The sequence below is a fragment of the Onychostoma macrolepis genome, chromosome 20, assembly GCF_012432095.1.
Source record: "Onychostoma macrolepis isolate SWU-2019 chromosome 20, ASM1243209v1, whole genome shotgun sequence".
Taxonomy (NCBI): Eukaryota; Metazoa; Chordata; class Actinopteri; order Cypriniformes; family Cyprinidae; genus Onychostoma; species Onychostoma macrolepis.
In genome coordinates, this window is record NC_081174.1 from 2,613,761 (window position 1) to 2,640,032 (window position 26,272).

Sequence of the window (26,272 nt, forward strand, 5' to 3'; positions counted from 1 at the left end):
TCAGGTTTTTGGAACTTAAGTGTAAAATAGTTCAATTTCTTTTATAATGTAACATGACAAAGAAAACGTTAACTTTTACTCTACAAGTTATGGATTCCCGTGTCAAATCCTTTGTGCAATAGCCTTGTGGAAATAGCAAAGAATGGAAAAAGAATCCGTATCATTATATCAGTGATACTAAAATTACACTGATTGTGAACAAAGCAAAAGGAATATGAGATCGAGAGATCGCTAAATGGATGTAGTCATGGGTGAACGCATGCAAACTGGAAGGAGATTAAAAGAGAGAGAGACTGATGAGAAGAATGCAAATGAAACATTTCCTTATCTCAAACTGTCACGCAGTGAATCACAAGAGCCAGTCTGGTCTGGATGGGCGGCACAAAGCCAGTCCACTCAGCCTCCACATAATGACTGTCAGCTGTGCTGTGAACACCACTAAAAACACCGCTCGCCTTTTTAGTCCGTCCCTGTTCCTGCTGTCCGGCTGATTTCCCAGGAACCCGTTTTATCGAAGTCCTGGAGACAGGCTGTCATTTAAGGGCTGTTGCTCTTTTCTTCTCATTGTTGTGATTGCAGCAGCTCTTTTCAAAGAGCTCTGAGAGTCTGAAACACAATATGACCGAATCACCCTGCCAGCCGTCTGATCGCTGCCAACGTTTCTTTAAGATTCCTGTTAAAACGTTAACGTCTCTAGAGATGCGCATTGCAATATGAAGATAATCTTCTCGAGGGACCTTGAAATGCTAGTAGCCAAGCTGTTCCTGCTTTCATCATCTGAAGTGCCGTGGGGCGTTTTGTACCTTATATAAGAATAAAATGTCTTATTTATCACCACACATCCAGCTCCTCTGGGATTTGTAGTGACGTTCACGCAGTGTCACCAGAGAAAAACACCATGACCCTGCAGGAACATTTCCTCCTGGCCTTCGGTGTCTCGATTAAGGGCAGTCTACCAAGAGCAGTGGATCAAGACATGCTTTTTTGGGCTTTAAATAATGGCAGAAATACCAGTATATTTACTAGCACAGACCTTAGTAAATCACATTGCATTCATTTAAATCAGGGGCGTCAAACATACGGCCCACAAAGGTGTCCAATCTGGCCCACGGGATGATTTGAGGAATAATATAAAATAATAAATAAAATATTATCAAATGTATTTGCAACAATATTTTATTTTTAACTTAAAGCAGAACAAATTGCTCATTTATTTGCATTGATGTTACGCCTCGGGACACAAACACACAGCTCGATATGGATCAAGCGGCGCCAAAATCTCCAGCAGCACATAACTGATGATAGCTGTGTTGTAATGATGCTTGTGTGGGAAGTATCTTGTGATTTTAAAGATGTCTAAAAGAAGAAATTTGACCTGGAATGGCAGATATTTAAGGAGAAACGGAAAGAAGTGTATTTGTTCTGTGAGCTGAACCAGTATGTTTAATCGCAACACGTGGCTGTAGGAAATTGTACAACATTAAATGACACTGTGAGTCATACTGGACAGTTTAGGATGGAAAAGTAGGTAAGGTAGGGGTGTGCGATAAATGTTGTCCACTATAATATCGTATTTTTTTCTTTAATAATGTTTGAGCTGACATTATGTAACTCGCTTGTCAAAAAACAAGCAAAAACACCTCTTAAGAGTCTTTCACTGAAGGATAAAGGCTGTTAGAATGCAGTTATAATATAGTTTAAGATATGGAGGCAGAAATGTAATGTAAGAGTTCTTGTTTTTATATTTGTATCACGGTATTTAAATAATATGACACGAGTTTCCTGAATATCAGCACGATCACAAGTGAATTGATTTTATGCAACAGTTTTATGCAAACAGGATGTTAGTATTACTGTAAGTGAGTTTTGGTTTGCTCACCAGAGTAGAACATTTGTGCATCTCCAGCAACAGTGTGTTTTGTTGCTGAATGGTTCTGTGTTCTTGAACAAATCATTTGAGTCAGTGATTTATTGGCCCCATTCATTAAGACAGCCGTCACTAGCTTAGTTTCTAAATGAATGAGCCGTTTTGAACAAATCTTTTGAATGAATGAGTCAATGAATCACTTGTTAACTTGGACTTGCAGACACATACTGTTGGTTTAGTTTCATATTTACTTATACATTGCAGTCTTAATCCAAACACTTGGCAAAATATGGTGTAATTTTACAAATATTGAGATTGTTTTTTCAATATTGCACACCTCTAAAATAACTCAGCATCATCTTTGAAGAAATGTTTTCCTAGTTTCCTTGTCAATTATATTGTAGTTTGTTTGGTTAGTATTAATGTAATTGTAACAAATGGTAATTCAGCGCGCACAAGGTGACATTTTCTCCGATCCTGCCTTCAACTTAAAATGAGTTTGACACCCCTGATTTAAATACTCTCCTCCCATAAATATTGCTTCAGAAAGGGAGACTCTTTCAAATGCATATACAGTAAGATCAGCTGCAAAAATTACTGTGTTCAAGTAGTGCTGTCAAACGATTATTCACGATTACTTGCATCCAAAATAAAAGTTTTTGTTTACATAATATATGTGTGTATACTGTGTATATTCATTATGTATATATAAATGCACACACATACAATATATATTTTGAAAATATTTACGTGTATATATTTATATTCATATAATTTATATTATATATAAATATATTTAATATATAAACATAATATATTTTTCTGAAATATATACATGTATGTGTGTATTTATATACACATAATATACACAGTACACACACATATATTTTGTAAACCAAAACTTTTATTTTGGATGCGATGAATTGTTTGACAGCACTATGTTCAAGCCTTTTCTTCACTAATGTTTCACTGTGTGACTATAGTAAATCCTGCCAGTGGTTTTTTAATTCATTAAATTCAGTAAAGTTTATGTTTAAAACAAGAACGAATAATAAACTTTACCATGAACTTTAAATGTCAAAAGATTTTAAGATGTATTTGCATAGTGCATAGTGTATAGTGCATCATTTGGGACACAGCTTTATTGTTTTTTAGCATTGTAAAAGAGTGATCTGCATTGCTCTCTTTTAGATCCATTTTGATGGCTGGACAGATGAATATGATTACTGGATCGATGCAGACAGCCCAGATATTCATCCTGCCGGGTGGTGCGCCAAAACCGGACATCCACTGCAGCCGCCCATCAGTGAGTACAGACAGATTTCACACAAACTTTTTTGCCAAGAGACACGCTCGTGATGGAACGGCTGTTGCAAATGTCACGCAGCAACACTTGAGGCCTTTGAAGACACTTGGCTTGGATTTTAAGGCAGCATCACATGTATTCTTATGGATAAGATGGGCAATGCACAAAGAAGGTATATTTTATTCAGTACTGCAAATATCAAAGAAATATTTGCATCTACTTAAAATGGACAATTTGTTTTATATACCTATTAATATTGTGCAACACATGCTAACATCTGACGCTACTGGAATTCATTGTTCCTCTCATTCACTTTGTGTGACGCAGGGAGATGATCCTATTTAATATGTTCCAAATATTTTCCTGTAAAACAAAACAAGAAACTGACTACGATTAGATTGTTTTTTGCAGAGCAAATGTGTTTTACACAGATGTTTTTGCACTTTTTTGTTTTGTTTTGAGAGAGAGAGTACTGACAGTTTCCAACAAGATGTTTCAGTGATTCAGACGAACCGTACTGTAATCCCAGCCCTAAATGTTGAGATAATGGCCACTCAAACAGCGTTCTCTATCATCTGTAAATAGACGGCCTCAGACTCTCTAAATGACAGACATTTTCCTCTTAATTTCATGGAAAATTGTAGCCGGTAGAGAGAGAAGGAATTATGTGGGTATGAAAGAGGAAGTCCTCTCTCTTCCTCTCATGTCAGTATCTTCTATTAGCTCCAGAGGATGCTGGGAAAATGCTGTTGAACAATGAGCTTTTCTCCAGTCAGTCTTGCTGATAATCTTCTTCTCGTTCTCGTTCCCTTCCTCTGTGTCCATGGAAACGGATCGGAGCAATGTTTAGAAATCAGCAACTGGCATCAGGATGTAACCGACTTACTGAGAGAGAGAGAGAGAAACAAAACGAGTGTGAGAAAAGAGAGAGAAACCAGGCAAAGACAATATATCCATCAGAGTCTATATATAGTCTGAGTCTTTTCTATATTCTATATGTGACCCTGGACCACAAAACCAGTCATAAGGGTCTTTTTTTTATTATTATTGAGATTTATACATCAAGCCAATGATGTATGGTTTGTTAGGATCGGACAATATTTGTCTGAGATACAACTATTTGAAAATCTGGAATCTGAGGGTGCAAAAAAATCTAAATATTGAGAAAATCACCTTTAAAGTTGTCCAAATGAAGTTCTTAGCAATGCATATTACTAATCAAAAATGACGTTTTTAGATATTTATGGTAGGAAATTTACAAAATATCTTCATGGAACATGATCTTTACTTAATATCCTAATGATTTTTGGCATAAAAGAAAAATGGATCATTTTGACCCATACAATGTATTGTTGGCTATTGCTACAAATATACCTGTGCTGCTTATGACTGCTTTTGTGCTGCAGGGTCACATATATGAATCTATACCTGAGTCTATATACACTCTCGATATAAATCTATATGTACTCTATTAATAACTTTAATTACTCTGTCTCGGTTGTCTCCATGGTAAACAAGTACACTAACTTTTGATTAAATCTTATTTCAATTTTTCATGATTGCAGAAATGACTCCACAACTGAGACACAACCATAATTTCTATAAAAATGGATATAAATCATTTCACAAAATAAATATTGTAAAGGTTTGTATTTTGATCTTTGTATGGATTGTTATTGTTTTTATAATGGATTTTCATATTTTACTTGAAGATTGAAAGTGTTTGTCAACACATGAGTACAGATGCAAAAGTCTTCTGAAAGGAACTTTTTTTTTTTTATCAGGCTTCTACGTTTAGGTTCAGTAATTTCACTTTAATGACAATGAATAGGTTCTTTTCATTGCCATTAAAGTGAAATTACTGTATCTGTAAATTACATTTGATTTTGTTACATTTTGTCTCGGTGAAGCTCATGTGTGTTCTGTGTAATCACTTATCACAAACAGTCATTGACGACTCCATGTGTAAGCTGATACTGTGGTTTCCCGAGTGAGGATGATGTATAATGTGTGATGTGTTTCTGTGTGTTTTCTTCATAGCTCCTCAGGACATGTTTGATACGTCTGAGCAGGGTGGCTGTCCCACGCCGGGCTGTAAGGGAGTGGGTCACATCAAAGGAGCCCGCTACTCTGGACACCACAGGTCAGTGTGAATCTGTGTGTATGTTTATTTGTTTGACATCAGAGTTTGGTTAATCTCGATAATGTGAAAACTGTTTAAGGGTGTTCAGTTTACATCTCATTTCCCGTCGCCTTCAGCAGAAATTGACATACTGCATTAAATTTGTACATGTGCCATTCTCCGTTGCACTTCGGAGGAAAATGCATTTCTACGGTATCCATGCATTTCTCCGTCTTCTGCATAGTCTGTACCTAGCAACAGAGATAAAAAGCTGTTCATCAAATATGGCAAACATAAGCTCAAATCTGCTTGTGTGACATTGGTTTTCATGTGTCAAGTAAGCATGTGATGCTAATAGGCTAACTCTGCATGTTCTTGTGTGTCTCTGTGTGAATGAATGGCGCAGTTTCGTCTGATAAACAAACTCAACCACACGTGATGCTCACTGTGATTTCAGCGACTGCATCTCCATATATGAGAGATGAACACATGAACTTCATGTACAGAGCTGCTCTGAGAGTCACTTCACAAAGCTTTTTACCGTTTACTTTGAGAAAACTACCATTAAGACACACTGAAACTGAAAGATCTTCATGGCAGCCTGTCTAAAAGTCTGGTTTAACTTGAACAAATTATGACAGAAATGTATTAGCGAGGGAAAAGCGCTATATAAATAAAGGTGACTATTATGATTGTATTCTAAAATGTAATTCTCAAATAATAATGATAATTATTATTGTTATTTGAAATATATTAAATATAAATATTAATTGTTATACAGTACTGTTGTGCAGCATATTATTTGACAAAAAAAAAAATGCAATGTTTTGTTGTAAATTGTTTTCATCATTTCATTACATTTTAAAAGACTGAATAAATTGTTAAAGTTTTATTCATTCATTTAATTAGACACCATTTTAATGATACATTTTTATTGAATCATAAAACACAGAATTCAGGAAAAAATAAAAGGGAAAACAGAATTCAGGGCTAAATAAAACAGATTTCATGGGGCCTTAAATTAAAAGGTAGCTCTGTGGAGTTTAATTGTGAACAAACAAATTATCTTTACATTCATTCTCAAGGTCTATCAAACATGTGGAAAGTATTTTCTTCCCCATTAATGATAAATAAATATCGATATCATGTGGAAAAAATACTGTGATAATATTTTTGGCCACATCGGCCGGCCTACCCTGACTATCATCTTCAGCATATCCTAGCTCAGTCTAACCTGCCTAATAATCACTGATCTGTCTGCTCTAACACTGCGGCTCAGATCAGCTCTCAGAGCCCAGCGATCAGCCTGAGGAAAGGTGTTGCATGTCTGTTCTCTGATGTTTCTATTTTTACTGTCAGTCTGAGAAAAATCGCCCAGAGGGCAAGAAACCCATACTGATCAAAGCTGATATGGAAAATATCACTTTACCGAATCAAACATGCTTCATATTTGTGATAACTTTTAAGCGAGGGATTCCAAAACTTTTTTGGCAGCTGAACCCCTACTTTCATTTCTAACCGAAATTTTAAGTTACTATTTCAATTATTTAAAACACATTCACACATGTCATTAATGATCACGTGACATGCAAATAGATAAAAATATTTAAAATAAATATAAAAATGATATAAATTTTTTTTTTTAATCTTTTATTTTGACTTTGTGTCATTACATTACTGGTGTTTTTATAACTCTATCAAACTGAATGATGAATGTAATTTACAATAATAAAATTAACAACAATACAATAAAACAACATCAACAATAACAATTATTTTTATTATTAACTCTATAAATTGAAGACAGAAGGCATATCGCTGTAAATTACAATTGTACTGTAAAATAAAAAAAGAAAATAGTTTTCTTAACATTACACAGCATTGTAGCATTAGTTACAATACTAATATTGTCTTAAATTCTTTCTAAACATTCATACAGTCAAGCTTTAATTTTGGCAGAATACTAATGAAATTCTGAAACCATTTAGAAGTTTATGCAATGTTGCAAATAATGTGACTGTGAAAATAAAGTAAGCCTTAGTGCACACTGCATTCCCAAATGTTAAATTTGCAGCACATGCAAAATGGAATTCACCGCATTTTTATTTTAATTTTAATTTTTTGTAAATCAAGTTGATAAAAACACCAGATCATCACACAGTGCTGCGCTTCGCTCTAAGACGTGGTGCAGAAGACTGTACAGTTATTTGATTGAATCAGCTATAATCGCGATTATCACACAGCCCCATTTATTTTAATTTGACTCTTGATATACAGGTGCATCTCAATAAATTAGAATGTCGTGGAAAAGTTCATTTATTTCAGTAATTCAACTCAAATTGTGAAACTAAATTAATTTATTAAATAAATTCAATGCACACAGACTGAAGTAGTTTAAGTCTTTGGTTCTTTTAATTGTGATGATTTTGGCTCACATTTAACAAAAACCCACCAATTCAATCTCAACAAATTAGCATATGAAAACACCTGCAAAGGTTTCCTGAGCCTTCAAAATGGTCTCTCAGTTTGGTTCACTAGGCTACACAATCATGGGGAAGACTGCTGATCTGACAGTTGTCCAGAAGACAATCATTGACACCCTTCACAAGGAGGGTAAGCCACAAACATTCATTGCCAAAGAAGCTGGCTGTTCACAGAGTGCTGTATCCAAGCATGTTAACAGAAAGTTGAGTGGAAGGAAAAGTGTGGAAGAAAAGATGCACAACCAACCGAGAGAACCGCAGCCTTATGAGGATTGTCAAGCAAAATCCATTCAAGAATTTGGCTGAACTTCACAAGGAATGGACTGAGGCTGGGGTCAAGGCATCAAGAGCCACCACACACAGACGTGTCAAGGAATTTGGCTACAGTTGTCGTATTCCTCTTGTTAAGCCACTCCTGAACCACAGACAACGTCAGAGGCGTCTTACCTGGGCTAAGGAGAAGAAGAACTGGACTGTTGCCCAGTGGTCCAAAGTCCTCTTTTCAGATGAGAGCAAGTTTTGTATTTCATTTGGAAACCAAGGTCCTAGAGTCTGGAGGAAGGGTGGAGAAGCTCATAGCCCAAGTTGCTTGAAGTCCAGTGTTACGTTTCCACAGTCGGTGATGATTTGGGGTGCAATGTCATCTGCTGGTGTTGGTCTATTGTGTTTTTTGTCACTGCACCCGTTTACCAAGAAATGTTGGAGCACTTCATGCTTCCTTCTGCTGACCAGCTTTTTAAAGATGCTGATTTCATTTTCCAGCAGGATTTGGCACCTGCCCACACTGCCAAAAGCACCAAAAGTTGGTTAAATGACCATGGTGTTGGTGTGCTTGACTGGCCAGCAAACTCACCAGACCTGAACCCCATAGAGAATCTATGGGGTATTGTCAAGAGGAAAATGAGAAACAAGAAACCAAAAAATGCAGATGAAGGCCACTGTCAAAGAAACCTGGGCTTCCATACCACCTCAGCAGTGCCACAAACTGATCACCTCCATGCCACGCCGAATTGAGGCAGTAATTAAAGCAAAAGGAGCCCCTACCAAGTATTGAGTACATATACAGTAAATGAACATACTTTCCAGAAGGCCAACAATTCACTAAAAATGTTTTTTTTTATTGGTCTTATGAAGTATTCTAATTTGTTGAGATTGAATTGGTGGATTTTTGTTAAATGTGAGCCAAAATCATCACAATTAAAAGAACCAAAGACTTAAACTACTTCAGTCTGTGTGCATTGAATTTATTTAATACACAAGTTTCACAATTTGAGTTGAATTACTGCAATAAATTAACTTTTCCACGACATTCTAATTTATTGAGATGCACCTGTAGTTAATTATTAACCTTTCATCAGGAAACACTGCCCAACTGAGCAATACTCAGAATAAATGATAGCTAGTACAATTTAATGCCATGACTTTATGAATTTAAGACTTTCTGCTCGCATTTAAGACCTTGTGTTAAGACCAAGTATGAATTAAGACTTTAAGACCTATGACTAGATAAAAAACAGCTCCTGAACTGTAATGATAGATGAAATGTTTTTAAATTGATCGGTGTTTCCTGGTGTTTCAGTGCCGTGGGTTGCCCGTATTCTGATATCAACCTGAATAAGGACTCGGTTCTGCCGGATCGCTTGAGCGGAGAGATGCCAGGAAGCGGAGTGGGTCGGCCACGCAGAGCAGAACCAAACGCAGAGATTTCAGCTGACGCTAATGAGTGAGTGTTCGTTTCTCTGATGGGATCTGCTGAAATATTTAAAATGCTCCAATGATGGAAAACCCCTTAAATAATAGTTGGATGTACAGTACTGGGTGTGTCGCTACTCCCGCTCCAGCAAACCCAAACTGCAGAACTGACTGGGAAAGATGAATGATTATCACACCACAACCATGACTGTGTGATGTTGAGAGCCATCTTTTCATACTGAGGGACTCATATGCAATTATTACAAAAGCTTGCACACATTCATCGATGTTCAAGAAGGCAGTGAAATGCATGAAGAGCTAGGGGGTGTAAACTTTTGAACTGGAAGATCCATCTAAATTGATTTGACTTTATGGCTTCTGAAGGACAGTAGTAAATAAAAAAATCCAAAAACAAACAAAAGATCTCTGTATAAATTCTGCAAGAGGTTTATAAACTGGGAATACTATGCAAATTTATGGTACACTATGCAAATTTATGCAGCTAACTGTACATGATCGCCCACATTAGCACTTCTACATCTGTTCAGTAACTTGCTGGAGACATGATTAAAGAGCAAAGAGTTTAGCCAATCTTTTCAGAGTTCATTTACATACGTTTTAAAGGTACAGTAGCAGAAACAGTGTCTACAGCAGACAAGAGTGGCATTTTGCAATGCATTAAAACTAAATGACTTCCATTATTATTAATGAAGCTGTCTTTACTCTCGAGCTGTGCCTTTAGTTGACAGACACACTGTTTAAATAAATTTCTTATTTATTACCTCAGAGTCAGCTTATGATGTTTGTGGCCTAGTAATTTGAATGGTTGAATGTTGATAACCATGTCAGAGATGCTTTCAGAGACTTCAGCTTGAGTGTCAATTAAAGGACTTTTTAAAACACATACACTTGGTGACTTTGTAAATGGTTACAGAGGAAAAACTGGGCATCATGCACTAAATGATTGAAGACCACACACTACCTGGTCTCGTGTTGCCAGATCTTTGACTGAGAACACATGGTTTGGTCTCTATAGCTGCTTCAGCTGGCCAAGAACAGCCACTTAGGTGAGAAGAGGTGGTCTGAATGACATGTTCAGCAACCAATAACAGTTTGTTTTGCTCATTGACATGTTTATACAATAACAGAGCGGTGTGCAACCATACTGTACATCATTCATTCAAGGTCAGCATGAAAGTTAAAGCAAGTTATGGTGCAACAATCTGCATTAGAAACACCTAAGAAAATGTCTGAAAAGTTTGTTCTCAGAATCTTAATCTATCCAAAATTAATAGGCATTGAATATTTCAACGGTCTGCTATTCCAGCCAGTTATTCCCGATACATGTCTGTTTGGAGCATGTTTCTCCTCTTTTTCTTTAGTGTGCAAAAGCAATTCAGGTGATCCGAATATATTACTAAACCTGTCAGTAGTGGTATCAGTGTCTGTACATTTATATTTCTGTTATATTATTCTCATATCTTGTAGGCAAACGTGCAAAAACACATTCAGCCAAGTGCTTCAAACAAGACTCTATAAATGAATACCTTGAAATGTTTCTAAACCTCCTAAACCCTTATTTATACAGTATATATATATATATATATATATATATATATATTAGTGCTGTCAAATGATTAATCACAATAAATCACATCCAAAAACAAATATTTACGCATACAGTAAATATTTTAAAATATTGACATGTATTTACATGTATATATTTATATTCTTATATTTCATATTATATCTAAATAAATTTAACATAAACATATACTATTTTTCATAAATATATACATGCATGTGTTTGTATTTATATATACATAATAAATATACACAGTACACTGTGTGCAGAATTATTAGGCAAGTTGATATTATGATCATATTTTTTTGCCAAGAAAATTTTACCAATTCTAAACCACATCAATCTTAATAACTACTATTGATTTTGTATTTAATCATTTCTAAGTTATATATAATTGTCCATGAAGGCTGAAATTCAAAAACTCCTTATTTCAGGTGTGCTGAATTATTAGGCAGGTTTTCTTTTACAGATAAAATGAGCCAAAAAAGAGATTGAACTCAGACTAAAAGTAAAAATTTATCTTCCAGAATCTGGCAGTAAGTTTTAGGAGCTCATTTTAGTCAATCTCTGCAAGACAAACTTTTTAGGATAGGAGATGGAATAAAAATGAGCTCCTAAAACTTACTGCCAGATTCTGGAAGATAAATTCTTCAAACAGTGGCACAAGAGGATGTGATGCTGGTCCTTCAAGAGTCACTCTCAGCTTATCTGTCCATAAAGCCTATACAAAATCAGTCTTCATGTATTTCACAACACTTCAGCATGTTATTTTTATTAAGTGAGGGTTATTTTTTAGCATTTTTTACCCAAGCAAAGTCTCTGAGAACCTGACACATTGCCCTTCTGGAGCCTCCAGGAAGGTTGCAGTTCTGGAAAATGGTGGCGCTGGAGACTAAATGATTCCTGATGGTTTCACAGCTAATTCTTCACCTTAATTCTTAATTCTTTTGCAGTTAATGTGTCTTTTCTTCTCCACCTGTTTTTTCTGACCCTGCTGACCCAATGAGCATTTCGCTGCCCAATGATCATGCCTTAACTTTGCTAATTCTATTATTGAATTAGTATTGCATCCTTCTCATGGGCATTTAATTTTTTTTAACTTTTACTCTGAGTTCAACCTCTTTTTTGGCTCATTTTATCTGTAAAAGAAAACCTGCCTAATAATTCAGCACACCTGAAATAAGGAGTTTTTGACTTTCAGCCTTCATGGACAATTATATATAACTTTGAAATGATTAAATACAAAATCAATAGTAGTTATTAAGATTGATGTGGTTTAGAATTGGTAAAATTTTCTTGGCAAAAAAATATGACCATAATATCAACTTGCCTAATAATTCTGCACACAGTGTACTGTGTATATTTATTATGTATATATAAATACAAACACATGCATGTATATATTTATGAAAAATAGTATATGTTTATGTTAAATTTATTTAGATATAATATGAAATATACGAATATAAATATATACATGTAAATACATGTCAATATTTTAAAAATATTTACTGTATGCGTAAATATTTGTTTTGGATGTGATTTATTGTGATTAATCATTTGACAGCACTAATATATATATATATATATATATATATATATATATATATATATATATATAGGTTTTAAGTTCACCATTACTAAATTAAGGCATTTTTGGTGCAAGAAACTTGAATATCAAATAGTGGACACAAATGGAAAATCAATATAAAATCAAATGTAAAATTTGACATAAGTGTATAACATGGCCACTCAAATTATAATCTGGAATTTGAATTGGTGCACTTATTTGTTTATTTTAAGGTAAGCTCAGTGAAGTCTAACACTTGCTATTGTAAATAAATTAGCATAAATCAGCATATTTGCACTTGATTTGCTTATCATATCCTGTCAGGCCCTGAACAGCGCACCTGTGCTCTTTGAGATAAAACGGAGGACTTTGTCACATCTGGCCTCTTTCACACCTTCAGTGATGTGTTCATTTATCACCGTCTCGCCTCTGTTTCTCCAGCAAACCCGTCACCTCTGCCCCATCTCTCCCGGAGAAACCCAGCACGGCAAGCGCTGCCATGGAAACGCCGCCAAAGAAGCCTGTCGGCACGGAGACCAAGCGAAGGTTAGGCTCAGTCACTCTCTTGGTGATTCATTTGGCATAAAAATTTAACTTTTATGTTGCTATTCTCATTAATGTAATAAAGTGAATTTTATTAACTCTCTCCCTGCCAGCGTTTTTTTTTAAAGGTCCCATGGCATGAAAATATCACTTTATGAGGTTTTTTAACATTAATATGAGTTCCCCTAGCCTGCCTATGGTCCCCCAGTGGCTAGAAATGGTGATGGGTGTAAACCGAGCCCTGCGTATCCTGCTTCGCCTTTGAAAAAATGAAAGCTTAGATGCCCAATCTGGAATCTTCCCTTTATGTCGTCATACGGGGAAAGGTTACCTCCCCTTTCTCTGCTTTGCACGCCCATGAGAAAATGAGCTACTACCGTGCGAGGCCAGCACAATATTTTTTTTTTCCTCGAGAGACATCATGGCTTGCAAACAAGCGAAGCATGACAGGTGCTCAGTGTTTGGATGAACAAATGAACACCAAAGTATTTTTTTAGTTCCTTCATCCGAGCCTATGGCTAGCATTAGCTACATGATAATAACTGTAACAGCATACATAAACAAACCAACTGAAGTACCGTATCCAGACACAATATTTTAAACTAACCATTCGGAGACGTCCTGCTGTAGCCGCTGAGTTGCAGCTTCTTCATCCGGTGCTTCTCCATCCGGATCAGATTCTGGGTCAAACTGAAAAGCTTGAATGACTGCGTGTCTACGTGCCATTGCGATACATCCACTGTTAACATTAGCGCATGGTAGCCAAGCTGGTTAAGGCCACACCCCCACCCTCCACCTTGCCCCGCCTCTCTCCTCCTCATTAGCATTTAAAGCTACAGACACAGAATGGTACGTCCTAAGGAAAGCTCATTGTGGGACTGGCTCGTAGTGGCTGAAATTCTGCACCAAGGCTGAATTTCGGGAAACAGACTTCAGATGCAGTACTAGGGACCATTTAGGCCTATATAAAATCATCCAAAAAGCAGCATGTCATGGGACCTTTAAAGCTGCCAGCCACTGCCAGCATTTTCGATGGCCCCCAGAATATTTAGTTGTATATCTGAACATGCAATATGACAAACGAAAGAACAGAGCCTCTGCTTTTCCCTAGTGGAAAATAAATATACTAAAATGTATGTGAAATACATTTATTTCATGCTAAGTATACTCCAAGTACATTTACATATTTATGTGCAGTAGTTGTACTTTTGGTATATCTAAAAAGTACTAAACTGATAAACCTAAAGTCTGCTAAATTGGAACAACTAATTGTGTGGAAGTAGTGCTGAGGTCCAACTTAAGATATACTGAAGCATATTTGATTGTGCTAAAGTAGAACTATTGCAAGTATACTTCAGGTGCATTTGCATTTAAAGATCATACGATCCTTATTAATAGTGATATTAAAACACATTTTAGCCATAATATTAAGAAATGTGTGTTGTGCACAAGTAGTACTCCAAATAAAGTTTAATAATAAAATTGTATATCAGTAAGTCTGATATGTCAGTAAATATGTTAATAGATTTGAACTAAACTTAGTATGAAATAAATGTATTTTAAATATATTATTTTTTACAAGGGTTAATTAAAAAAAGAAACATTTTTATTTTAGTCTAATGCATTCTCATCAGTGCTTGAATGTGGGTAAGTTTAATAATAAAAAATAAAAAAACAGCTGAGAAAATTGGGGTTTTGTCAAAGATTTTGTCCGGATTGGATTCAGATCAATGATCAAAACATAGATGGAGTCAATTGCTTCCATCAATACCCCCAAAAGCTTCACTTCGTGGGTCAACAATTCATTTGGTACCGTTAGGCAGTTTTAAAAGAGTTGAGTACAACAAAACAAAACAAAACCATGATGATTTTACAATTTAAATAATATAAGAAAAAGTAATTATGCATTATAGTAATGAGAATGAAATAGTTTTATGTTGCAGTAATGAGAATGTCAGGGGAAAATGGTGTTCACAAGATAATGTCACATTGCAATAAAACCTCCTAACAAAGACTTAATTGTCCATGCAAAAAACAAACAAAAAAAAACCATCAGGTCTGGACGGATGCACACTGCTGTCCTCTGACACACACACACGGCTGTCCTTGACTCTGTCTAACAGGCTGATTCATTGTTTACTCAGAGTAAAATGATTCTTCTCAGTTGTGCTGTTGACATAATGACCTGTTAGTCAACAAGCTTTATTTTCATCCAAACATGTTGCTGCAAACTGTTGCAATGACTTACACAGGAAGGTCCGTGCCATCGCTCACTGTGTCACGACAGAGATGCTTTAAACAACACCTCTGAAGATACATGTTTATTTATTCTGAGATTGCATTTCTCCTGTTCAGCTGTTCACAAATATCCTTGAGAAATTTATGATTACTTTACCGAAAAGATTTGCATAATGAGCTTTATATTACACACAAAATATATGCAAAATCATACCTCGGCTATAAATACTTGTTAGGGATTTTGTGCAAAACAGATCAGCGCATGCAGAATAGATGATCCTCATATGAGCTACAGTAGTCTTGCCAGACACACTGTGTAGTAAGACATTCAAAGCTGTGGCTGTGTTCGAAATGGAATAGTAGCTTGCTGCATACTGTGTAGTATGTGCTTTATACCGCCTACAGTCTGATGTCACGTGACTTTTCCATGTTGCATGTTTAATTCATTAAGTGGTGTCCTGTTTTCATCTCAGAAAGAAAAACAGCTGTTCTCACATGCAGATCTGGGGTGTTGTAGTCAATTTGTAGTTTGCAAACTATATGCAGCATAGTAAGAGTAGTATGGTAGTGCTCTATTCTGAACAAAGTTACTGTCACATATCCCATCTGCCTGTGCGTCTCGCTCTAATGAAGTCACGATGGTGTTCTCCCTCAGGGTTGGTCGGCCCTGTAAAGTTCGGAAGGTCGAGGAGCTGCCGCAGGAAGAGGAAGTGGAGAGTGAGGTGTCATCAGTCACCGAAACCAAAGGTAGGTCTACACCACCCTCACTGTGTGTTCATATTATATTTGCGTGTCATTTGGTGGACGCCAGGATTGAGCCTTGAAATGAAAACAAGAATTACAATCCTGTTTGACTGAATCAGAATCAGATTTATTGCAAAGTATGTTCAAACACACACAAGAAATTCATCTTTGTGGCAGGAGCTTCAACAGCAAGCAGCAATACACAGATAGTGAAAAATAAAGACAAGTAAATAAAGAGGCATAAAGAGAAAAAAAGATAAGTGAGCAGCGTCATTTAAAGTGGTTTTAATAAATCTGGTGGTAGTTACTGTAATGACAAATATAATAAAAGTATTGTAATAAAAATAAGAGAAATAAGACGTTCAAAGCCTGCTGGTTTAAGTTTAAAACATGAAAAAAACTACATGCCAATAAGGAAAAATTGAGTTCAGGACACACACACACACACACAAAAAATGGTTCTTCAGCGGTTCTTTGTGGTAGTTGAGGTGCTATATAGCACCATCTTTAAAAATATAGGTGTTATGTAGCACTTGAAGTGGTTCCCCTATGATTACGAGCCAAATAACCACTTTTAGAGATATTTAGCACCATTTTTTTTTTTTCAAATTACCCAATCTTGCTTCTGTTTTAAAGACGTTTACTGTGTAATAATATCAAGAAGGGGGCAAACAGGTTTCATATACGAACATATGTAAAGTTTGAGGAAGTACTGCATTGAAAAAGTGGTGAACTAGAAATAAGATCTAAATGAACTGGTTTTATTTAAGTCAGAAATATTATTTCACATCACTGAATCAAGCATCTATACCAAACAAATCTCATTTTTACGTGTTAGCGGTAACAACTGCAGATTACCACATTGTAGAGTGTGAAGAACGCCCTCAGAATCAGTGTCTGAAGCATGAGAAACTCAATGTTGTGGTTCACAGATGAGCTGAAATCACAACTGCTCTATTTCTTCCTCTGATGACTCACTTCTTCTCTCTTTCTGCCTTCCTGTTTCTTGCTGTGTCTCTTTCCAGAAGAATTGGAAACTCCTTCTTCCTCTGTGGCCGGTTCTCTAAAGGTTTAGTGGCAGTCACTAATGAGGAATAGGGCTGGATTCAAACCGCAGGTTCTTTGTTCCTCGGCTTAAAAGCTTTTTAACTCGGTCCGGTCACAGGCGTCAAAGACAGTCTGAGAATAAAAGATGTGAGAACCTCAGCTTCTGTACTTGGATGCATCGTGGGCGTCGCCAGTGGTAATCTTGAGTCATGAATAATTGTAACGTAAGAAAAAATGATGAGGAAGTTGAAGATCTCAATGGAGAAGAAGTTTATTGCAGCATAGCAGTGACAAAGTAGAAAGCAGACAAGTGGAATCACTTCTTATCTTGCAACGTTTTTTGCATTTATTCATGTATCAGGTGCTTTTATTTTATAAGCGTTTCATCCTGAGGAGGCGGTAATAGAGTAGTTCTGCAATACAAAGGTTTTTATATTCATAAAGAGAAGAGAGGTGAAATGCGCATTCTCTTGGGCTCATTAAAGACCAAAAGCAATGCTGCATTTTGAGTCATTTTCTGAGTTTTGGTTGAGGATTACTGTAGTAATGCAGTATAGGGATGACAAGAGTCCAGACGAGGAGTTGTGTATGAAAAGACTTGATCTTCTTGATTAATGCAAATCATCACGACCGGGCTGCAGGGCTTGTGGATGCGACAGGTTGATGTGACTTTGACTAGATACCCTGGAGGATCTACCTGTGCAGCAGGACTCAGAGCAGCAGAGCGCGGTTGCTGTGATGTCCGGTGATAGGAGGATCTGGTGATTAATGGTGTCGTGAGCTGCTGACGGATCCACAGAATGAGGACAGACGGTTAGGAGGCAGCTCCTGCAAGCCTCGGGGATCGTGTGTCGGTTTAGAGTGGGTTTAAAGCAGTGGAGCCACCTGAGCCAGAGTGAGTTTTTGGGGGAAAAATGCCAGTGAGGACAGATGTGATGAAGATGTGTTGGCCAAAAGCATTTGGACTGAACTGGCCAGGAGCAGGAGACTGTGTACACTTGTGAAAATATTCATATGTGTGCAAATGCATGAATATCTATACGGTTAATCCAGCCCTGCCCTGGAGTTAAATGAGACTGTGAAAGTTACTGAGTAAATGGGTCAGTGCCACTATGCAGTACATTCCCTATTACACATGCCTTGATATATTACAAATAAAATGTTAAACTCATAATTTTCTTCTTTTTTTTTTTCTTTTAGCACATAATCACAATTAGATGAGCCTGATGGTGACCCAAAAATGAAAATTCTCATTGATATTATTCAGTAATATTATCAATTTCACTGCACTGACAACTAAATTTGAACTGAATTGAGCTGGATAATGACACTAACTTTGCAGCATCAACACTGTTGGTAAACTCAATTTAATCAACATTGAACTAAAGTGAGCTCCGTAATGACACTATTATCTTCTGTAGAGCTGCTTTACAGCTAAATTTAATTTGTTTCCAAATTAATTTTATATTATCAGTTATTTCCCCATTTTCTTAATGTGAAGATGCTTTGAAACAATCTCTATTGTATAAAGCTCTATACAAATAAATGTGATTTGGCTTTTGCACTGGCATCCCATAATGCACTCTGTGCTGAGAATGAAAAAGCACAGATACTCTTCCCTCAATAACACAATTATACGAAACAAACACACTGCAGAGACAGTACCTGACATCTGCACTCTCGTTGCTGCTTCATTTGTCTTTTTGAGTTTCGCTTGCGAGTTTATGAAGTCGTTCATTGGAATACACTGGAATACATTAGAGGGTGATTTAGGAGAATTTGATTCAGGTCTAAAAGACTGCAAGAGCAAACACAGTATTGCCACTTAGATATCTAGATGTATTCAACAGCATGTTTTTATGAATTCCCTTGAGGAAGTGCTTTTATGACAGCTAATGACATGGATAGAGCCATTATGAGAGACGATTACGGTGTTTATATAACTGGCATCAGATGGTGCCCACTGGCTATGTGCTGCACTAATTAATGTCAGAAAGTGAGCAGCCAAAGCCTCATAAGTCTGCAGTGAATATTCTGCATTGACTTCTCTGGCTCACCACAGTGTCATTTAGAGAACTCTTTCAAACTACAGCACAGGCATGTTTTCTTGAGAAGTCATGAAGGGTGCTGTCACACTTGATCCGAACCCGAGTTCGATTGCTCCCCCCTCCCCTGTGGGCTTTTACTAAATAGTGCCAAGAGCTTTTATTAAATAACAAATCAAAAACTACCCTCATGGGGGCAAGACAGAAGAAGACACAACTAGAAACCAAGACCTTAATTGCCTTGATTTTTGAGATTTTGTTTTATTGCATTTTCCTCGTATTATTTCTGAACACATTATGTATAAGACGAGTTTGTACAACATGTAGTTGTATGCATCTTTTCAGCAAAGATATTTAATAAGTGATTAGTTTAACATTTACAGTGGGGCAAAAAAGTATTTAGTCAGCCACCAATTGTGCAAGTTCTCCCACTTAAAAAGATGAGAGAGGCCTGTAATTTTCATCATATGTATACCTCAACTATGAGAGACAAAATGAGAAAAAAAATCCAGAAAATCACATTGTAGGATTTTTAAAGAATTTATTTGCAAATTATGGTGGAAAATAAGTATTTGGTCAATAACAAAATTTCATCTCAATACTTTGTTATATACCCTTTGTTGGCAATGACAGAGGTCAAACGTTTTCTGTAAGTCTTCACAAGGTTTTCACACACTGTTGCTGCTATTTTGGCCCATTCCTCCATGCAGATCTCCTCTAGAGCAGTAATGTTTTGGGGCTGTCGCTGGGCAACAGCGGGTTGAGATCTGGAGACTGGCTAGGCCACTCCAGGACCTTGAAATGCTTCTTACGAAGCCACTCCTTCAAGGTTCGGGCGGTGTGTTTGGGATCATTGTCATGCTGAAAGACCCAGCCACGTTTCATCTTCAATGCCCTTGCTGATGGAAGGAGGTTTTCACTCAAAATCTCACGATACATGGCCCCATTCATTCTTTCGTTTACACAGATCAGTCGTCCTAGTCCCTTTGCAGAAAAACAGCCCCAAAGCATGATGTTTCCACCCCCATGCTTCACAGTAGGTATGGTGTTCTTTGGATTCACCTTCATTCTTTGAGTTTTTACCAAAAAGTTCTATTTTGGTTTCATCTGACCATATGACATTCTCCCGATCCTCTTCTGGATCATCCAAATGCTCTCTAGCAAACTTCAGACGGGTCAGACATGTACTGGCTTAAGCAGGGGGACACGTCTGGCACTGCAGGATTTGAGTCCCTGGCGGCGCAGTGTGTTACTGATGGTAGCCTTTGTTACTTTGGTCCCAGCTCTCTGCAGGTCATTCACTAGGTCCCCCGTGTGGTTCTGGGATTTTTGCTCACAGTTCTTGTGATCATTTTGACCCCACGGGTGAGATCTTCGTGGAGCCCCAGATCGAGGGAGATTATCAGTGGTCTTGTATGTCTTCCATTTTCTAATAATTGCTCCCACAGTTGATTTCTTCACACCAAGCTGCTTACCTATTGCAGATTCAGTCTTCCCAGCCTGGTGCAGGTCTACAATTTTGTTTCTGGTGTCCTTTGACAGCTCTTTGGTCTTGGCCATGGTGGAGTTTGGAGTTGGACTGTTTGAGGTTGTGGACAGGTGTCTTTTATACTGATAACGAGTTTAAACAGATGCCATTAATACAGGTAACGAGTGGAGGACAGAGGAGCCTCTTAAAGAAGAAGTTACAGGTCTGTGAGAGCCAGAAATCTTGCTTGTTTGTAGGTGACCAAATACTTATTTTACCGAGGAATTTACCAATTAATTCTTTAAAAATCCTACAATGTGATTTTCTGGATTTTTTTTTTTTCTCATTTTGTCTCTCATAGTTGAGGTATACCTATGATGAAAATTACAGGCCTCTCTCATCTTTTTAAGTGGGAGAACTTGCACAATTGGTGCCTGACTGAATACTTCTTTGCCCCACTGTACATCATGCTGACAACTTCATGTGTGCTGCGCTCGGAATAGAATTTTCTTTAACTAGTGGATTAATACAGAAGGTTCTTTATTGCCATTGTATTGTTCTGTTTCTTTTTGTTTGCACTTCAAAGAAGGGCTTTGTCAGAGTGAATTAGCCATGAAAGGCAGACAGTGGGGAAGGGTGTTATCTCAGTGTTTGGCCTCCGGCGTGGAGCACAACAGCGCGTCGACGCTGTGCACGCCACTCTAAAGTGGACCGTTTTACCAATATCTGTTGAGAACGTGACGCTCTCTGGGTGAATTTAAATGGCTTTTTGCACTCTTGAAGGGCGCTGCTGGAAGGCCGCTCTATTCATAGGGACCTTCTGAACAAAAGCGAAAAAGAACAACTTCAACAAGGTGAAGTGTACAAAAGAGGTGATTTTCTCATTTATCATCAAGGTGGCGATTCCCAGAGAATTTACTTTTACTTGGGATTACAAAGCCCTCAAACTTCTCTTGTGCACTATTTGTTTAACAAACATCACTCATTTTTGTAACTGCAGCCGATTAGACCTGCTGATGTCAGCAATAATTATCAAACAACAATAATGCTTAAAAAATGAGAAGAATCATCTTCTGCCCCTGTCTGGGGGAAAAAAACAGTTTTGAAGCTATATAGACTTAAAGCTACTTCTCTACATAGTTTTGTATTGCTTTTAAAATTGTAAACCATTATAATTATAATATTATTTAAAGTAATTAATCAGTTAAAATGAGTGTTTAGTAGCAATTTTTTTTTATTTTTTTGTATCAAACTTGGTATCCGTTATTTTCACTGGGATTGATACTGAACACTGAGATTATTGGTATTGTGTTAACATTGCTAGAAATGATTCTGTGTGTCAGCAGATCCGTATGATTAAACATAAATTACTTACATTCTTTATGATTTAATGGAGAGTGCACCCATTAGTCCAGAAAAGCATAACCTTTAACATGTACTCTATAAAGAGTGTGTAGGAGTATACCTACATTTACATTTCTGCATTACATTAATAAATTAACGCTGATGCTTTTATTCAAAGGGACTTACAATAGAGCTATGAGAGTTGGTCTGCAACATACATGTAACATAAGACACAAGCAGTTGTTGTGCCTTGTGCACAATATTTTGCCAAACCTTTTATGTGTAGTATTGTGACCATATTAGGTATTGTCAACATTAATAGACACATTTAACTGTGGGCTCTCATTTCTGCTTAAACAGTAATAATGATAGCATTTTTCTCTAACAACAATACAGCAAAAACAGTGCAGTATTATAAAAAAGGGTTAAATTTATTACTTGACAAAAGGAAAACAACCTTTATTAATGTTACTTGGAAATGCATAATAAACCTCCATCAGCTCTGAATTCACTTTGTTCTTTTATCCATCTTGTTAGCCAACCAGAGTTTTAATATCTTACCAGCAGAGGTTACTCCGGTATTATAAAGACATATTTTTGTCTCACTTCAAATTGAATATTATATGTCCCTAGCATATACAACAATTGTTTTTAGTTTTAGTGTTTTAATAGTTTTGGACACAATCATTTTTAACCAGCCAGAACATAATAATAATAATAATGATTGTCTTATGGATTTCTTATTTCTAATTTATGCAATTATTTAATTTCCCTGTATATTCCAAAGCATTGTCTGCTGTACCCTGTGTAGGGCAGAACGATGCTCGGTGTACTATGGAATTGACTCTCTCTCTCTCTCTCTGTTTCTCTCAGAGCTGACTCTCCAGCAGGCTTTGCACCAGTCTGTATTCATGCCGTGTTCCAGCCCATCTCCCAGCATGCCTCACTGCTGGGATCAGCACAGCAAGCTCCTTCCAACAGTGGCAGGCATCACGGCCAGTAAAGTGGCAGCGTGGAGCGTGGATGAGGTACACAGAGCTCCCGCGTGCATCAGCATTTCCCACTTGCTATTCAATTTTTTTTTTTAGATCAGTTGATTTGTTTTGGACTCGGTTAACTTCTGCTGTTGCACCTCCTCTAATCCTCATTGTTATTCTGCAGGTGATCGGGTTTATCCAAGGACTTCCAGGCTGCGAGGAGCAAGTGCGCACCTTCAGAGAGGAGGTAAATTATTCCCTTTAATCACGAATGGAATCAGAACGACTGAATCCTGTGGGAAATATTTAACTAGTCTTCCATCATGAGTTTTGGCAGCCGGAGTAACTGAAGCATTTTAGGAACAGAATATAATGCATAAGGAAGAGAGCACGGGGCATGATAGGACATTGAAACCATTTATAGGCATGTCAAGTCATCCCACGTCACAGCATCATGCCTGTTTACAGCTAACAAGAATGTTAAAGAGGCCGGAGGGCTGTTGCTTTAAATAATCCTGCTCTCCGAGCTGCTGTCTGTCTGCTCTTCTGCTCTTATTTCCCATCTCTCTCTCCTCATGTTCGCTGCTGTGTCTTGTGCTGTGTTTTCTAATTATATGTGCAAGTGGGAGCTGCATTAATGAGTCCTGTCATACACTGGGGTGTAAATGTCTCAGAGCACTGGTGAACATTATTCCACTTTGTGTTCTTTTATATTATGAAACAGTTTGTTTTATTATGTAAAATGCTGATATGTATTAACACAGCACTGGGATGTTTTACTTATCTCTGTTCTGCTTATGACATTTAGGCATTATAAGTGGTAATATTGTGTTTAAAATGTAAGGTACTGAACATTAACTTCCTGTTTATTGAACTGTTGGTTAAAATCAATGTCACAGTATCGGCATGAGCTTAATTACCTGCAGCCAATCCTTTCCACACACATGACCGATTGTGAAAATGTTTTAATTGCATGCAACTTTTTCTGTTTAAAATATATAATATTAGTTTGAGTTTAAAATTGCATTTCCCATGCATTTCTGAATGTCTTAGTATTTGTTATGTACCGTTTTTAATCAATGGCAGCAGCACTCCAAATGTCTTGGACACTTGATTTGCAGAATCTTTCCTTTTCTGTAACAATTATTTATTTCCAGACTGTAACATTTCTAACATGTTGTTTATTTCCAGGCCCCAGACTTAGACTTTTGAACCCCATGAACATTTATCTGAAAAGATCTTATAAGATGACAGCAGCTTTGGATTTACTGAGATTGCACTTGTCTCACATAATCACCCGTTCCATTCACTCATTGTGCGGTGATCTCATTAGATTTATTGCAGTGGTCTATCTAGGGATGTGTTTACTCCTCTCAACTGAACCTTTAAGTTGAAAGCACCACTTAAATCTTCATTTTACTGTGTCTATGATGAAAGTGACCAACATCAGTTGTGGTGCAGGTGCAGCAGCTGGATGTTGTCTACACTGGATATGTTAATGTGTAATATGTAAGCTTGAAGATATCCTACCTTATTATACGACTCTGTGGAATACTTGATTCTGATTGGTCAGTCGCGACATTCAGAGGTATGTTATTCCGTGATAGCAACCGGTTAATGCTGATAACACAGACTCATCCGGTTAACTGCAGTCGGCGCTATACGCTTGCATGGAATAGTTTTTGTTTGTGTATGCTTTGTGTTCGCTTAGCTAATAAAATATCAATACTCAAAACAATATTATGTACTATTATTTAATTATGTCATCCTGGTATCGCGGACTTGCTCTCTCGTTTCATACAAATACATTTGATGCCATTTTGCGACAATTGTTTTGTACACTATAATGGATTATAAGATAACTAACAAACTGGTACGATTTCTTCTTCAACTGCTTTCTTTACAGAAGCTTTGCGTTCTAATAGTTTAATTCAGAATCAAGTAGCCGTGTAATAAGTGGGATAATGCACATCCCGCCGGTTGTCATTGCTGATTAACCCCCTTCAGTGTGATACAATTGTGGATCACCCTGTCGGGGGTTGTTCTGCGATAACAACCGGCTGGATGTGCATTATCCCTTACTGACATCATAGTTCATTTTCTGGAAATCCAGTGGTGTAAAAATGGTGTAATGAGGCACTTTCCTGTGTGAACAGATTTTCTTATTATAATGGGAGGATGTGGTTTGTCATTGCAAGGAACAGATGCAATGGTGTTTCTAATTATAGGCTAAAACAAGAGTTCTCCTGTTTGCGTAGTTTAAACGTCATCGGCACCTAAATACATTTCCACATCATCTCACACTTCACTTTCACACAGGATAGTGCTGGCAGTGTAGCTGTACAGTATATCCAATGCAATGGCAGAGATGTGGAAACTGCTAGAGATTCTTCCATGCTGTTGATAGCGCTGTACATGTATCTGCATGGCCATAGATTTCAGCAGCTGCTGTGACGCCAAAACCTGGAAGACTAATTCACCATGTGTTCCCTCCAGATCTTCCTATGGGTTTTTATAATGGGCTTTTTCAATTTATCAATAAAGCAAGGTCTGTGGTAAATATAAATCAAAGGGGTCATATTTCAAGTTTTCCTTTGTCTTCGGAGTGTTACAAGCTGTTTGTGTATAGATAATATCCATAAAGTTGCAAAGACTAAAGTCTCAAAACCAAAGAGAGATTCTTTATAAAAGTTAAGACTCATCCACGCCCCCTAAACACCTCAAACACGGCCCACAAATCTACGTGATACAACATATCATGAATTTGCATTAACAGTATGCATTCATTCTGATCATGGATCGTCTTGAACAAAGACAGTTTTACGTTCGTCGTAAGAGACGTCACACTGCAGGATTGTTCGCCAAATCTTCTGACGCTGCCAGAATTTCGTCAGAGGTAAAATTTGATCGTAACTGTCATTAATCGGCTGTCGTTGAACATGTCAAACCAGCGATCAAAGACGACAGATTTTAGCCTAGGATTATAGGAATCTTTTAGGATTTTCAAAATTTGTCTCGGACGACCAAATCGTGGCCAAAATCGCACACCATTTACACACACCCGTACTGAAAACACACGTTTTGATCCAGTTATGTTTATGTTTCATAAAAACATATGTGTGTAATAAGTAACTACATAAGAACATTTGGGGGTTGAGTTTGTGTAATTTACGTTGACATCAAAACGTCCAAATATCATCTGTTTTATGTTTATCGCAGACCTCATTTTACACATAAATTA

At 37.1% G+C, this 26,272-nt stretch overlaps 1 protein-coding gene across 2 annotated transcripts in view; it reads left to right on the forward strand.

The window, feature by feature from the left end:
- Positions 1 to 26,272, forward strand: part of l3mbtl3 (L3MBTL histone methyl-lysine binding protein 3) — a 66,271-nt gene that overhangs the window by 37,956 nt on the left and 2,043 nt on the right. For both annotated transcript variants that reach the window (XM_058755627.1, XM_058755626.1), the window contains exons 15-21: positions 3,059 to 3,173; positions 5,214 to 5,316; positions 9,358 to 9,501; positions 13,067 to 13,171; positions 16,062 to 16,153; positions 22,928 to 23,082; positions 23,216 to 23,278. In XM_058755627.1, coding sequence (XP_058611610.1) covers positions 3,059 to 3,173; positions 5,214 to 5,316; positions 9,358 to 9,501; positions 13,067 to 13,171; positions 16,062 to 16,153; positions 22,928 to 23,082; positions 23,216 to 23,278 — 777 coding nt within the window. The remainder of the gene's footprint in view (positions 1 to 3,058; positions 3,174 to 5,213; positions 5,317 to 9,357; positions 9,502 to 13,066; positions 13,172 to 16,061; positions 16,154 to 22,927; positions 23,083 to 23,215; positions 23,279 to 26,272) is intronic.